The 13,251-nt window shown below is 44.5% G+C and overlaps 1 protein-coding gene across 4 annotated transcripts in view; it reads right to left on the bottom strand.

The window, feature by feature from the left end:
- Positions 1–258: 258 nt before the first annotated feature.
- LOC119464432 (uncharacterized) overlaps positions 259–13,251 on the bottom strand; it is a 74,154-nt gene continuing 61,161 nt past the window's right edge. For 3 of the 4 annotated variants that reach the window (XM_049656069.1, XM_049656065.1, XM_049656066.1), the window contains exons 6-8: positions 10,097–10,135; positions 6,864–6,995; positions 259–4,818 (exon numbers count right to left, since the gene is read on the bottom strand). In XM_049656069.1, coding sequence (XP_049512026.1) covers positions 6,912–6,995; positions 10,097–10,135 — 123 coding nt within the window. In that variant the 3' untranslated portion in view covers positions 259–4,818; positions 6,864–6,911. The remainder of the gene's footprint in view (positions 4,819–6,863; positions 6,996–10,096; positions 10,136–13,251) is intronic. The other variant, XM_049656067.1, reaches the window with a different exon arrangement.

Below are 13,251 nucleotides of genomic sequence, written 5' to 3'. Positions count from 1 at the left end.
TTCGACTGCAACCAACATGAATTGTGTTTTCTGCACAATGCAAACTGTGTTGAATTTGTGTGTAAAGGAACAGCGTTCAGCAAACACCTGGTCCTTACACGTAGTGTACAATTTGGCAATGAGTTATCATTACAGGCTTGTTAATATCTTGTGCCATCAAGCCAAATGATGATAGTGGTATGGTGCAAGAGTGAGTGAGTACGAACTTTATTTAGGTCCTGAACAGAAAGAATTAAAGCGGGCACAAAAGATGGCATTACCTTGTGTTTATTTCTTGGCACGGAAGTCATTCTGGGTAGGTAAAAATGCTTGATAGCATATACAGTATAGACCGCTTACAACTTAAGTCGCCTGAGTCGCAAATATCCACACTATAAGCGGTACCGCACTATAACCAAAACAACTATTTTATTGCGATGATGGACACTCCAGGCGCATTTCTGCCGTCGCTGTCACCGTGCTCTAGGTTCTGTATTCGCTTACTAAATAAATTAACAAGCACGGTGTCACGCACGCACAAGCAAACATGAACACATCTCGCTCGTTGACTGCAGAAACAAACTGTCAAAACGCTCGAGTGACGAAGCGCGGCGAGCGAATTGACCTTCGTGCTATCATGCCTCTCGCTTCAATGCTAAAGCCCCTATATTTATAAAAGTAGCGCCATTCTTAGATCTTGCCGCCACCGCGCTCACCCCGGCGCTTACTCCTCGCCCTCTCTTAGCCGCCTCCTGTCGCCCCAGCCTCCTCCGCTCCCCCATTGGCCAATCCGTGTCACGTGGAAGTTCGCGTCGCGCTTTGTATATTTTTTTCTTTCCAGCCCTCTCCGACTGCCATTCTCGGGCCTGTGCGACGAAAGTGCTGTACGCACAAACGGATCAAACGTGTTATGGACAAAAACTTCGTTGTGATGGCATGCTGCTGCGCCTTAAGTTGCCGCAACCGACAAGGCGAGGGCAAAAGGCTTTTTTTGTTTACCATCCGGCGTGCACAAACGCTTGCTGCACACTTGATATTTGCGCCGTCTCGCATCGTCGCGTTGCTACTTCCAAAACGGCATTATTAAGACCAGTTACTGACTGACGAAGCAAAATCGCGCCTCAAAAATGTCTCCGGAGGGCGCGATCGAAGTTTTCCTCGGATTTCCTCTGGTAGCGTGTTAGCTGTCGTCTGCCACGGCAGGCCCGACGCAGGCGGCGCCACTGTCGATATCGCGCCTCGATCGCGCTGGTCGCGCCGAGCGCGATAGTAGAACGGAGGAGGAGGGACGTGGATGGCGCTACTTTTATAAATATAGGGGCTTTATTCAATGCGACCTATAAGCGGCGAAAACACGGCGCGCGGCGGACTTTGCCCGTCGCAGATTGCTTTCAAGATAGGGCCAAGGCGATTGTATCGCCGCAGTGGATCATCGCAGATTACGTCCAGCTTAGGTCCCCTGAAACCGTTCCGTATTGCTTTGCTGGCAAAAATCCTCTCCTTCTGTTTGCGCCAGTCCCGAACGCAAGTTTCGGATTCTCCAAACGCCCGTGATGCGGCCCGATTTCCGTCCGTTTCCGCACGCATGATCACTTTCCTTTTAAATGCGGCATCATGATCATCATCATCATCATTTATTTTCCCTTAAGGACCCCTGTCGGGGTATTACATAAGGGGGGGGGGGTTACAGGAGGTAAGAATAGGAATATAGACATGGTTACAATTTCCTACAGCCTGTGGATTTCATTTGAGAACACAACTAAAAAGAAAAAAGGAACACACACAAAAAAGGAAAAACTTCGCGGCACACCGAATACAATGCAAAAGCAAGAAAAAAGAAAAAAAAAAGCGAAAGAAGGAAAACGCAGTACGGTCATTATAAGGTTAGAGCTTGAGGTAATCAGTAAGCAGCCGTTTAAAGATAATGTGGTTACGCTCGCTGACAACTCTATCTGGTAAGTTGTTCCACTCTGCGATAGTGCTAGGCAAAAACGATTGATTAAAGGAAGATGTTGAACCATGCAAGCGCTGGATGCTGCAAGAGTTAAAAAGGCGACGAGATGTACGGGTTGGTGGAATAAGAAGCTTTCCATGCAGATGTGCGAAGTTATAATATATTCGATGGAAAAGGCACAGCTTTGCAATTTTCCGACGCAACAACAATGGTTCGAGTCCTAAGGATGATTTAATCTTACTGATACTTTCTTGGCAGCTGTACCTGGAAGTGATTAATCTAGCGGCACAATTTTGTATTGATTCTAAAGTGTTGATTAAGTAAGCTTGGTGCGGGCTCCAAATAGCTGAGGCGTATTCAAGTTTACTTCGAATGAAAGTTTCATAGGCTAGTTTTCGTGTCGATGAGGGGCACAGCGCCAGGTTGCGTCTGACGTAACCAAGTGATTTAGTAGTGTCGGTAGCCAATTTTGTGATGTGGTCGGTCCAGGTCAACTTGCTGTTAATTGTGATACCAAGATAACGATATGATTCAACGGTGGATAGGGTTGTCGAGTTTAGAGAATACTGGTATTCCTTGTTAGAGTGCTTACGGGAGATCCGCATAACTTTACATTTGGAGATGTTAAGTTTCATAAGAGAATTGGAACACCAGGTTTCTATTAAATGTAAGTCTTGTTGAAGTATTGCATGGTCGGTTTGGTCCTTGATGCGACGATAAAGTACGCAGTCGTCTGCGAAAAGTCTGATAGAGGATGAAATGCCGTTAGGAAGGTCGTTTATGAAGATGAGAAAGAGAAGGGGACCGAGGACAGACCCTTGTGGTACGCCGGAGATTACGCTAGAAGTGCCAGAGCAATGATTTCCGACAGCTGTGTACTGGAGGCGATTTGTTAGGAAGCAATGGATCCATGACAGTGCGAGAGGGTCGAGATTGAGGCATGAAAGTTTGGCCAAAAGTCGCTGATGGGGAACACAGTCGAATGCTTTGGCAAAGTCTAGGTAGATGACGTCAGTCTGAATTGATGAGTCTAAGTTCAGGTGAAGATCAGCAACAAATTCAAAAAGCTGTGTATCGCATGACAAACCAGGCCGGAAACCGTGATGAACTTGGTACTTCATGCTGATAGAGCAGACGCAGAAAACGTGCAGACAGACGGTAGACTATTGCCTAAGCACGTGTACTGCAGCACATGGAGGAAGATACGGTAGCTAGGCTCGAGAGTAGCTAGGCTTGACGCACGTGCAAGGCGGCCATTTTAAAATGCCGATGGCAACGCAGATTTAGGGTCGTACTCGATTCTAACATGCACGCAATTTTTGGACCCGTTTTATCGGAAAAAAGTGCACGTTAGATTCGAGTAAATACGGTATTTGTGGCTTGAGGGGAGCGTTTGCCATCTAGGTTGACTGCCGAACTTCCAGGCAGCCGCACTGTAACCGGTATTTCGTGTCCCGCAACTGCACTATGCGTATACATAGAGTGCTATGGGAAAATTAACGGGAGTCTAAAAAGACCGTATTATATCCGGTCCTGCATGATAAGCGGTTACGTTATAAGTGGTCTATACTGTATGTGTGCCCAAGAAATGACAGCATACACATAAATCTGCCTCTATATCAGCAATATCAACGCAATTATATTTCTGTAAATGTGGATTGACTGAGAACTGTTCCTGTGGATTCACAGTACTAAGAACACACTTAGTGAGAATATTGTTTGTTGAGCACTCACGTGCAGGATACTTTACCATGTGAAATAACTTTTTGATTGCAAAAATCCCCGTTTCATAATTGTGCGTGTGTAACCTTCGAAAATGTCACATGGCGCACTTGGCAAGAGAACGGGCACGCGCATGCAGAAGTTTGAATCACTTTTCAATTGGACTTGTGACAATAATTTTGCCACCTAAAATTTACATAATGCAGTATTTCTTGTAGCAGCAGCTTGCACAAGTGCTCATCCATTAATGTTGATGTGGTCTTGTCGATCAAGATATCAGTTCAGTTTTCTTGCATCCATCTTTATATTCATTCATTACTGCATTGCATTAACATTTAAATAACACTATGTGCTAAACCTTTCAGTTGGTAGCCGGCACAGCATCCTGCGTCTTCTTGTTCTGTGCCCTGAGTTGTAGTACTGCTTGCTCCTAAACCATTTTCTTGATACTGCTGTTCATTCACAAGCTGGCTATAAATATTTGATGCTCGTGCCTTTCCAGCCACCCAACTTGGCCTGTTGTCTCCCATGGGTGTCTTACCACTCGAAATTCAACATTTTGGCCAGCTACACTTGTTCTTTCATTATCCTTTTCTCTTATTTATCGATCAACTTGACAGCTTTTCTTTCTGCTGCCCACTTCAGTAACATCTTTCGTGGTCACCATCTTTTCACCTGTCCCTGAACGTGGAGCTACCATGTCAAGCACGTACATGGGTCATTAGTCTGACCCTGCCTCCAGCTAACTTATAGTGTAAACAGCGCAGTGGGTACTGGCCATTGCACAACACTCGCACGCAACTTGATGCTGCAGCATTGTGTGAACCGCTTTCCGTACACCAAGGAGGCATGTGGTCTCTTGTCCGAGTGGTTCATCACGTGCTGGGTGAGGCTGGTTTTGCACGTGAAGCTCTTGTTGCATGGCAGAACCACGTAACAGCGTTTGCCACCGCTTAGGTGAAACTTCTGATGACATGAAATGTGGGTTGCTTCAGCCAAGTGCTAGCCACAGACCGGACCCTCGTGAGGTTTTTCCCACATCTGGACCCTCAGGTGCACGCCAAGAGCTCTGTTCGCAAAAAGTCCTCCTGGCAGACGTCGTGCATGAAAGGTCCTTTCCCTGTGTTAGTCCTCTCGTGATTGGCGACGTGGCTCCTGGGAGACTGGAAAGAAAGAATACTGCAGTGGTAGAAACTGGGGACGATTTGTAAAGCAAACAAAAATGCCACAAAAGTGGAGCAGTGCGAACTTGCAACTAAGCTTAAATGCACAAAGGAAATTTAGACAGCTGCAAGCACTATTCACACCAGGAAAGGACAATGTTGGGAGAGTTTGTCAAACATTTATAAGGAACAATCAAGGGAATGCGCACAACATAGAACAAGAGCCCAAGAGTTTCAGTCTTCGTGTTCCCCTCACATGCTTTTTTTTTGGCTGGGCTAAGTTGGCTGGGCTAAGTGGTCTTGCATAATTTAAGGAACTTAGTAATAGAAAAAGACACGCACAGACAAAAAAGGGATGAACACAAGTGCTACTGTCGACCGTTTATTAGCAGGAATTGTCAAGGCCTAACAAGTTGAGGCTGAAGGTAGTAGTACCATCTGTGCACAAGGTGTCACATAACCTAAAAAAAAGCTTGTTAACTGACACGGTAATACCTCTTGTGTTTCCTGCCCCCAATAAGCTTTTGAAGTGATGGCCTCACATATGCTGTGACAGCAAATGAGGTTGCCGCACAAGGCATAAGAAGCCCATCGTCAAGTGCTCCTGAGGAGTAGTTTATCTTCCAGGAGGGCTTAATTTGTTTCGTTCTTTTTTTCCCGAGACTATAAACCTATGGAATAGTTTACCGGATGATGATGTGCAGAAAAACAATGTATGTGATTTTGAAGTTTGCCTAGATAAGTATTTGGATAAATGTGGTTTCGCTTGTTAGTTGACCATTGTAAAATGTGTGTGTATTTAGTCTGTAAATTCCATTCATTGTACCCTCCCTGCGGAGACCCTCAAAAGTTTGTTAACTGTATGGCTAAATAAATAAAATATAAAATGTTTATTGGCCAAATCGAATGTTGCGTGAACTGCCTCTTACGGAGCGTGTGCAAAACTTAAGCAAAAGAGAGGGCAATGGCGAACATTTGGTAGCCTATGTGACTGTGTGGTTGCGACGCTCGCTTCTTGGCAACAACCATTCTAGGCAGGAGTGGTAACACCGCTTCAAGACTTGCTCAGGAAACATATTTTATCAAAAATGGCATTTACTGTTGCATATGTTAGCGAGTTATACTGCACGCTTCCAAATATAAATTACTGAGCACCGGCTACTGATGTTGTATATTGTTTTTCTGCATGCGTGGCACAATAAAGTGCCTAGCTCCTGTCATTAGAACATTTTATCCTCCTCTGGTCATCTAATTGCTGTCACCATATCTCTCACTACAACCGTGTTAACATTTTAATTAATCCTCGCTTCATTCTTGCTCTTCATTCTGAGACCTGCTTCCATTATGTGGATGCCCCACATTTGCAAAGAAACAACAGCTTGTTGCTGGCACTACTGAACTCACACAGCCAAGTTATAATTCGTCATGAGGAAAGGACTCGTAGCCTCGTCAGCTGTAGCACACTAGTCTGGAAATCAGAATGTTCTGGGTTTCAATGCTGGCGCAGTCAGTGGTGCAAGGTTATCTTTGCTTTACTTTATTACCTGTCTACTGCTAAGAAACTGTACAGTGTTTATCAAGAATCTGCTAGACTGGTAAGATTAGTCTGGTTAGTTGAAACACAAGTGAAATCAGCCGGGGTCTGCAAGACTGGCTGCGACTGCAAAAACATTTCACATTTAATATCATCTGCCCCGTTATTTCCACATAAACAGAAGACTCTGCTTAGTGAGCATAATTGAAACAGAACACGTAGATACTGTTACACAAAGCAATCTGGTGTAACATGTGAATTTCAAACTATTTTAACCAAAAGGTATGCCCAGGTATAAAGTGACCCACACCATTTGTCAAAGGGAATGTCAACGAAGTGGAATAGCTTGCAAGAAATTTCAGAACCTACAACTCAAGTTGGACCAGGAAGAAAGTGATCAAAGAAAGCGTAAATGCTCATAATAGGCTAGCGACTAAGCATGATGCACCGAATCTAAATGCTCGGCAAAAGTGGCCATTCTTGAGGTAATGCATGAAACAGACACACTTACTGCATAGGATGCTTTCCTTGTGATTAGACCGTGTGCCCTTGTTTGATGTTAGAGCCAATCTTCACTCTCTGCCCCCATAGCAAGTGGACAGTCACTCTCGTACTCGGTAGCATCACAGGTAGGCTCGTAGAACTGAAGTATTGTTGAAAGGGAAAAATAAAATCAAAGGTTAGCAGACTGGACATCTAAAAATTTGTACACGGCCATCCCCTCCTAACACTAAACACAAAATACATGCTAGGCACACTGAAACAAGGGTCCCTGAAACAGAACAAATTTAGTAGGCACATAAGGTACAGCTACAGTAAAACATTTGCTCCACAATTTAAGCGAAGCAACTCATATTAAGAGAGCTCAGGGCTATCACAAGTTACCCTCCTCCCTAGCCACGCTTTTCCTCCTCAACTCATTTGCCGAGTGATTGGGGCTAAGGTCCACCTTCACTGGCTCTGCATCATGATGCGACGTCGTGTCGTCTACTTCCGGTGTCTTGGAGCCAGCGCCCGTAGCCTCTCCCGACCTCTCCGCTAGCCACCTGGCCATCGACACCCATAGAGAGCTATCCAAGCAGCGTGCGTTGCGTGTGTTCTGTAGCAGAGCCCAATCACTACATGAGCATGTTACTGTGATAGTAATCCTCCGGCATGAAGTCACGACCGCAAACGTGTAGATGCTGCTTGCCAATCGGATACCGACAGCCCGATGCGCTGCAGCCACACCGCTCGCATGTTGCTTTGCAGAGAGAAACGATGCCGCAACTTGACATGTCACCAATCACTAGATTTACAGCCCACAACGCAACAAAGGCGGTTCATGGTGCTCGTGAAAAGAAGCCTCGAGACCAACACTGACCGTGCACCTCACGTCAACACGAGGCAAGGTGTCACACAAGCAGACGACACTTGCTGTGTGCCGGAAATGCTTGAGTGTAGCGATACATTGATGTGTATTCTCTCTGTGTAATTTTTTTTGTGATACAAATTAACCAATATTCCAATTATTACACACAACATTTGGTCCCCATAAAACTGGAAAAATGACCGATGGCGCAATGTAGGTAGCCAATCGGATAGCTCGCCTGAGTAACGTCACGCACCCCCGCTATGTACCAGGGGAAGGGGCGGCTAAAAACTCAGGGGAGCGGCACATCTACAATCAGTTGCGATGCACATTTCTAAAGTCTTACAATAAATTGCATGCTTTACGCAGAGCGCTTAAATGTGATCAGAAGGACCTACCCTAACAACTCAGTATGTTTGTACAAAATAATCAAAATTGTTCAAGGTCCCCACTTGGTCAGATAAATTGGCTCTGGAATAGTAGCTAGCTTAAAACTGATCACCTTAACACTTTTGCAAGGCTAATTGGGAAATCTGGGACTGGGCCAGGTTTTTCACTCAATTCATACATCTCCATAGCAAATCAATATACGAAGTGGTGGTAAAAATAAGGACAATGCGAGAACAATGAGCCGAATGCAAGGAGTCATCCAGTGTGTTCCCACTTGCCAGACACGTACATCATTGCCTGCCAGGACATTTTGACTTGTACTAAGAGCCAACAGGTGTGGGGAGCCAATGCTAGTCATGCTGCATGAAACTGGAAGAACAAATTATGCTCTTACAGACCCATTCGTGTAAAATCTAATGCCTTGCTTCCCCTCAGTCAAGCACATAGCTGAGTTGACAGCAACACGCGAGTGCCTTGTTGATGATACTGACAGCTAAGTAAAGGAATGTTTTTGAGCTGTGGTGCGCTTTCACAAGCCTATACCATGTGGTAAAGCATTTCGCATTGATCGCAGTGTGGGCATTTATAGGAATACAGTGCAGGGTGTATGGCGTGGTAAAGACTCAAATGCGGATATATATTTGTTTGGAGGTTTCGCTATATTATGGCTTCGTCTCGCGTCAGAGCATTATGAGGCGGCAGTTGTGTTCTTTGTGAAAGGTGATAGTGTTGTAGGATGTGCATGTAGGTTAATGGTATCGGTTCGGGGTGGAACTACTTGGCATGCCCTCTCACGGCTCCTGGTGCGCATGCACTCGGGTGTGGGCTTGTGTCTGCTGATTGCCACATAAGGACTCATGGTCCGGAGTCCACACGATTTGTATGTATGGTGGAAGCTGGTGCATTCCACTCAATATGATGTGCTGCCCTGAAAATTTTGGCCCTGGAAAAATTTCTGCGTGCCGTCTGAGAATCCATCAGAACTATGATGCACTCCTAGTACGGTATCGTCGTGATGGCTAATGCTATCGCTAGTTCATCTGAGAGACGGTGAAGTCGAAAATTTTAAAAAATTGTAGATCTTAATGTATCAAAACTGCACATTGGGTTTGACTACATTTTAAGACACACAATGAACGTCACATGAGCACTGTTGCATTCCACCCCCACTGAATTGTGGCTGCCGCAGCCTGGATCGAAGCCAGAACCTTATGTTCGTTCGGCAGCGCAACAATATAGCCACTGAGCAACCACAGTGGTTCTGGAATAGTTTTGACCACCTGGGGCTTTTTAATGTGCATTTATATACTTAAGTACCCATGAGCGTTTTTCTCTCATCTCAATTTTTCTCTCATCTCAACTCTCATATCAACGCAGCAATGTAGCTTGGAATTGAACCCGCAACCAGATAAAGAGGAATAAATGTAAGAGATATTTATGGCCACGACAATTGCACTTTGGTTCATAATAAAACACAAGTACACTCCAGTATGTAAGCTTGCAGGTGGGCCGTTCAGTATTACTTTTTGTTGGCCGAAAAATTAGCACAGCAAAGTTCCTTAAAGCAAGTTCTGCCAAGCACGGGGGAAAACAAATATTGCAATAGTGGTTATGACATTGAGATAAACAAAGCCCAGCCTGCATGCTATTATCTACAAGCTGTCCTTTCTTCACTAGGCAGTTTGCTCCTGTACTCTTTTTTTTTTTTTGACACATAGCTGTGTTGTGCTTCTCGATATCTGGCTCTTATATTGAGCCACCAAGCCCAGGAGAGCGCCACATGTTAGCAGTCAGTCATGCTGTCGCGCAGTGCTTCCAGGCACAGCATGCCTTATATTCAATAGAGTCATGAAAGAGTTCCGCGTTGAAGTCCATTAGTGAATCTGGCTGTTAGTGCTAAATTTCTTCAGTCTATGATTTAGCTGAGCATACAGGGGCCTTGTGCAGATCTGCCATTTATTTGTCAATACTGCGAATCACGAATAAGTAGGCAACTAGCTTACCTCTAGTTCTGGATATTCTTCGGTCTGCACTGCAACAACCTGTAAAACCAATCATAGACACACAATTCGCAAACATGTCTCACTAGTTCGCCTACGCAAAAAGTGACAAAGGTAAGTAACAATTCAAGAAACCAAGGAAACTGTCAACCCCATGAAGTGTCTGGCCCACATTCCCATATCACTATGACATAACAAACAACAAAAATTTAATCACTAACTATGGCCATTATTTCTCCTTGTTCCAGACTCTGAGAAAGTTGAACAACGGTGCTTACATTTTCGATTTAGTCATACAAGAAAAACCATGTCTAAGCTCATTAATGCTGTCACACAAACAAAAGTGAACCACTAACTCAATTTTTAACTGTTCCTGACTGTAAGTCAGGGTGAAAATAAAGCTCCGGCTATGAAAAGAAAAAATAAAGAACAAAAAAAGGTCACAGTTCAGCCAGAAAGGCAAGGCATTGATAGCGAAGTATTATACAGTCACACATGTAAGGTTTCTGAAAGAAAAAATTGTCATCCACCCGAACGTAGCATGAAGTTACAAAGGAAACCCATATTGGTTTTTCAGAAAGAAGCCTCACAGTTGAAGAAAAATTCATCCTGGTCCAGGATTTGTGCCTCCACCTAAAGGGATGATTCCACAGAACTGATTTGCCATGAGCAAAGTTTGCAGCTTTATCAGCCACATAAATTGCAGTAAACATGCGTTTACCAGTTAAATTAACAAGCATGGTGTCATGTGCGTAGAGGCAAACATGAACAGATCTCACTTGGTGACCACAAGCACTCATGGTCACAACACTAGCGCAGGGTGCCTTGAAACGCGCCCTCTCAGCTTAAGGACAACTGCGTCATCTGCTATGGCGGTCATGATTCTCTGGCTCACTACAGTAGGCGAGAAGTGTGGCGTGCTTAGAGCACTGATTCCTTCACTTACACCAAGCACCTACATTCATGACAAAAGTAAATTGTCTTAGCAGAAGCACACAGAATGTCGTTACATGGTACGAGACATAAACCAAGCTTCTGACGACTATATGCAGGCTGCGTTCTTGGCAAGCGCAGTGCGAGCATTAAACGGTGTTCAAGCATCTGCCAACAACTGAATGGTCGTATCTACCATGCAGTCAAGCTTAGCCACAAGGATATATTTAAAAAAAAAAACAGAAAGAAGCAGACTACAGCGATTTCATTGGCTCTGAACTCATTTACTACGATAGAAGCATTGTCCCACACAAAGACCCCCATCTATTTTTGCTTGCCTGCTATTCTTTAAATAATTACACTCACCCACTACAGGGGAATGTGCAAGAAGCCAGTGTTTACAGGATTCTTGGTTGGAATGGGGATGGGTGGCATTGTTTTGCAGAACACTTGTTCTTTATGCTTCAATGGTAAATACATATAGACTATCAAAATTAGAACTACTCCAGTTTATACATTTGCATCCTCGCTGAAGACTTTCAGCAAGAAATATCAGTTTTCTGAGCTTTTTTTTTTTTTTGTCTGTACTTCGCTTAGCACTCAATGGCCCCATCACACAACCAAGCTGCAGTTGTGGCACTGTCACAAGCTCAGACACTGTTAATGCATACAGGTGTGCCCAGTAAACCGAAAAACAATGCTTAGTAGTTCAGTTCTGAAGGGGAACACCACTGACTTGAGATTCTTTCAACAGTCTGTGCGGTTATGTTCGAGGCTGCATTTTTCAAAGTGGGTCTGTTGATCCATTGGAAAGTTTAAAATAGTGTTAACGTAGTGAGGAAATATGAAAACTGCAGACGGGAATGTAGCGACTAAAAAGTACACTGCTAGAAGGGATAATGGATGGGTTGCATTTCGCACGTGAGACTCGCAACCTCCACAATTTACTACGAATTTTGTTGGCACCTGTAATTTTTACGATAAGCACTGTCATCCTAACATTAAAAATAATTAAAAGTCATGTACTGCGTCTATCATGCAAAGTGACAAAAGTTGGAGAAAGTAAGATTAGGTAATCGGCAGACAACACAGTGACACACAAGCAGAAGTATTGTGCTGTTTAGAGCAAATGTTCGTCTTTTCCATTTTGTGTGTACCCAAGTTTGGTCCATCGGTATCTGCTACCCAAGCGATGCGCTCCAAGACACAAAATGTCCGCACAGGAAACAGAGATGCTTTCTGTGTATGTACACAATATAATAGTGAACCAGACGCGTCATACAGCTAACGTAATTCTGGCTTACGTGAAGTAACGCGACCTTCAAGCCTCTGTCAGCATGAAAATGCAATAAATAAGACAAATATGTTTCTGTTACACAACGGTTTGCACAAATATTGAGCTTGAAACCACAAGCATGCATTGACAAAGGGGGTCTCAAAGAATTCGGCACTACTGTGACATAGCGTCTCAATTTTCAAGGCCTTTACAAGCCTAAAAGAAAATGTTCTCTAACTATGTCTAGAACGTTCCATGCTTTTGGATATGCATACTGAGAAGGGAATGCACGAGCAAAACACCTATCCGCACTCACCACTCGCACCGCAGAGAGAAGTGGGCAAAATAATGGTGGTGGCGCGTCCCGCGAGGCCAGCATGATGGCATCACCCTACGTGGGTGGCATGTGCATCGGGGCATCTTACGCTGGCATCTCTGACTCGCCCTTAGCCTTTTGTACCCACTGCAGACAGCCTCTAACATATGGCACGTGGGAAGCGTAGGCACTCAGCTGTGTTATAGTCATGCCAACAGCCACGCGCAGTCACAGCCGGGCCAGAGAAAGCTGGAGGAGGAGACGCATGCTCTCCTCTCCTGGCAAGTGCTTGATCGCGCGACCTCCGACATCGGGTCTCAAGTCCAAGCCACCATCCTTTTCACCCTCGATTGCTTGCCCTTGCACCCACAATTGACAGCGCACCGGATGGGATCTTATCACACATGACGAGATGGCAAAAATCTGCCTGACAGTCAACATAACTTCTATCTCAATAAAATACACCCTCTTACCTTCATGCATTTCCCAGTTTCAAACGTTTTCTGTGGATAATAAGAAAACAAACATATCACCGTAGGCAATAATGGCTCCCAACATGTCAGGTTAATTCAGAATGAACTTAACATGCACACGTTACCTTTGTGGCATCTTCAGTCTGCACAAAGCAATCAG

The sequence above is a fragment of the Dermacentor silvarum genome, chromosome 9 (genome assembly GCF_013339745.2).
Source record: "Dermacentor silvarum isolate Dsil-2018 chromosome 9, BIME_Dsil_1.4, whole genome shotgun sequence".
Classification (NCBI taxonomy): domain Eukaryota; kingdom Metazoa; phylum Arthropoda; class Arachnida; order Ixodida; family Ixodidae; genus Dermacentor; species Dermacentor silvarum.
The sequence above is the reverse complement of the archived record's forward strand: the minus strand, read 5'-3'. Positions and strand labels throughout refer to the sequence as shown.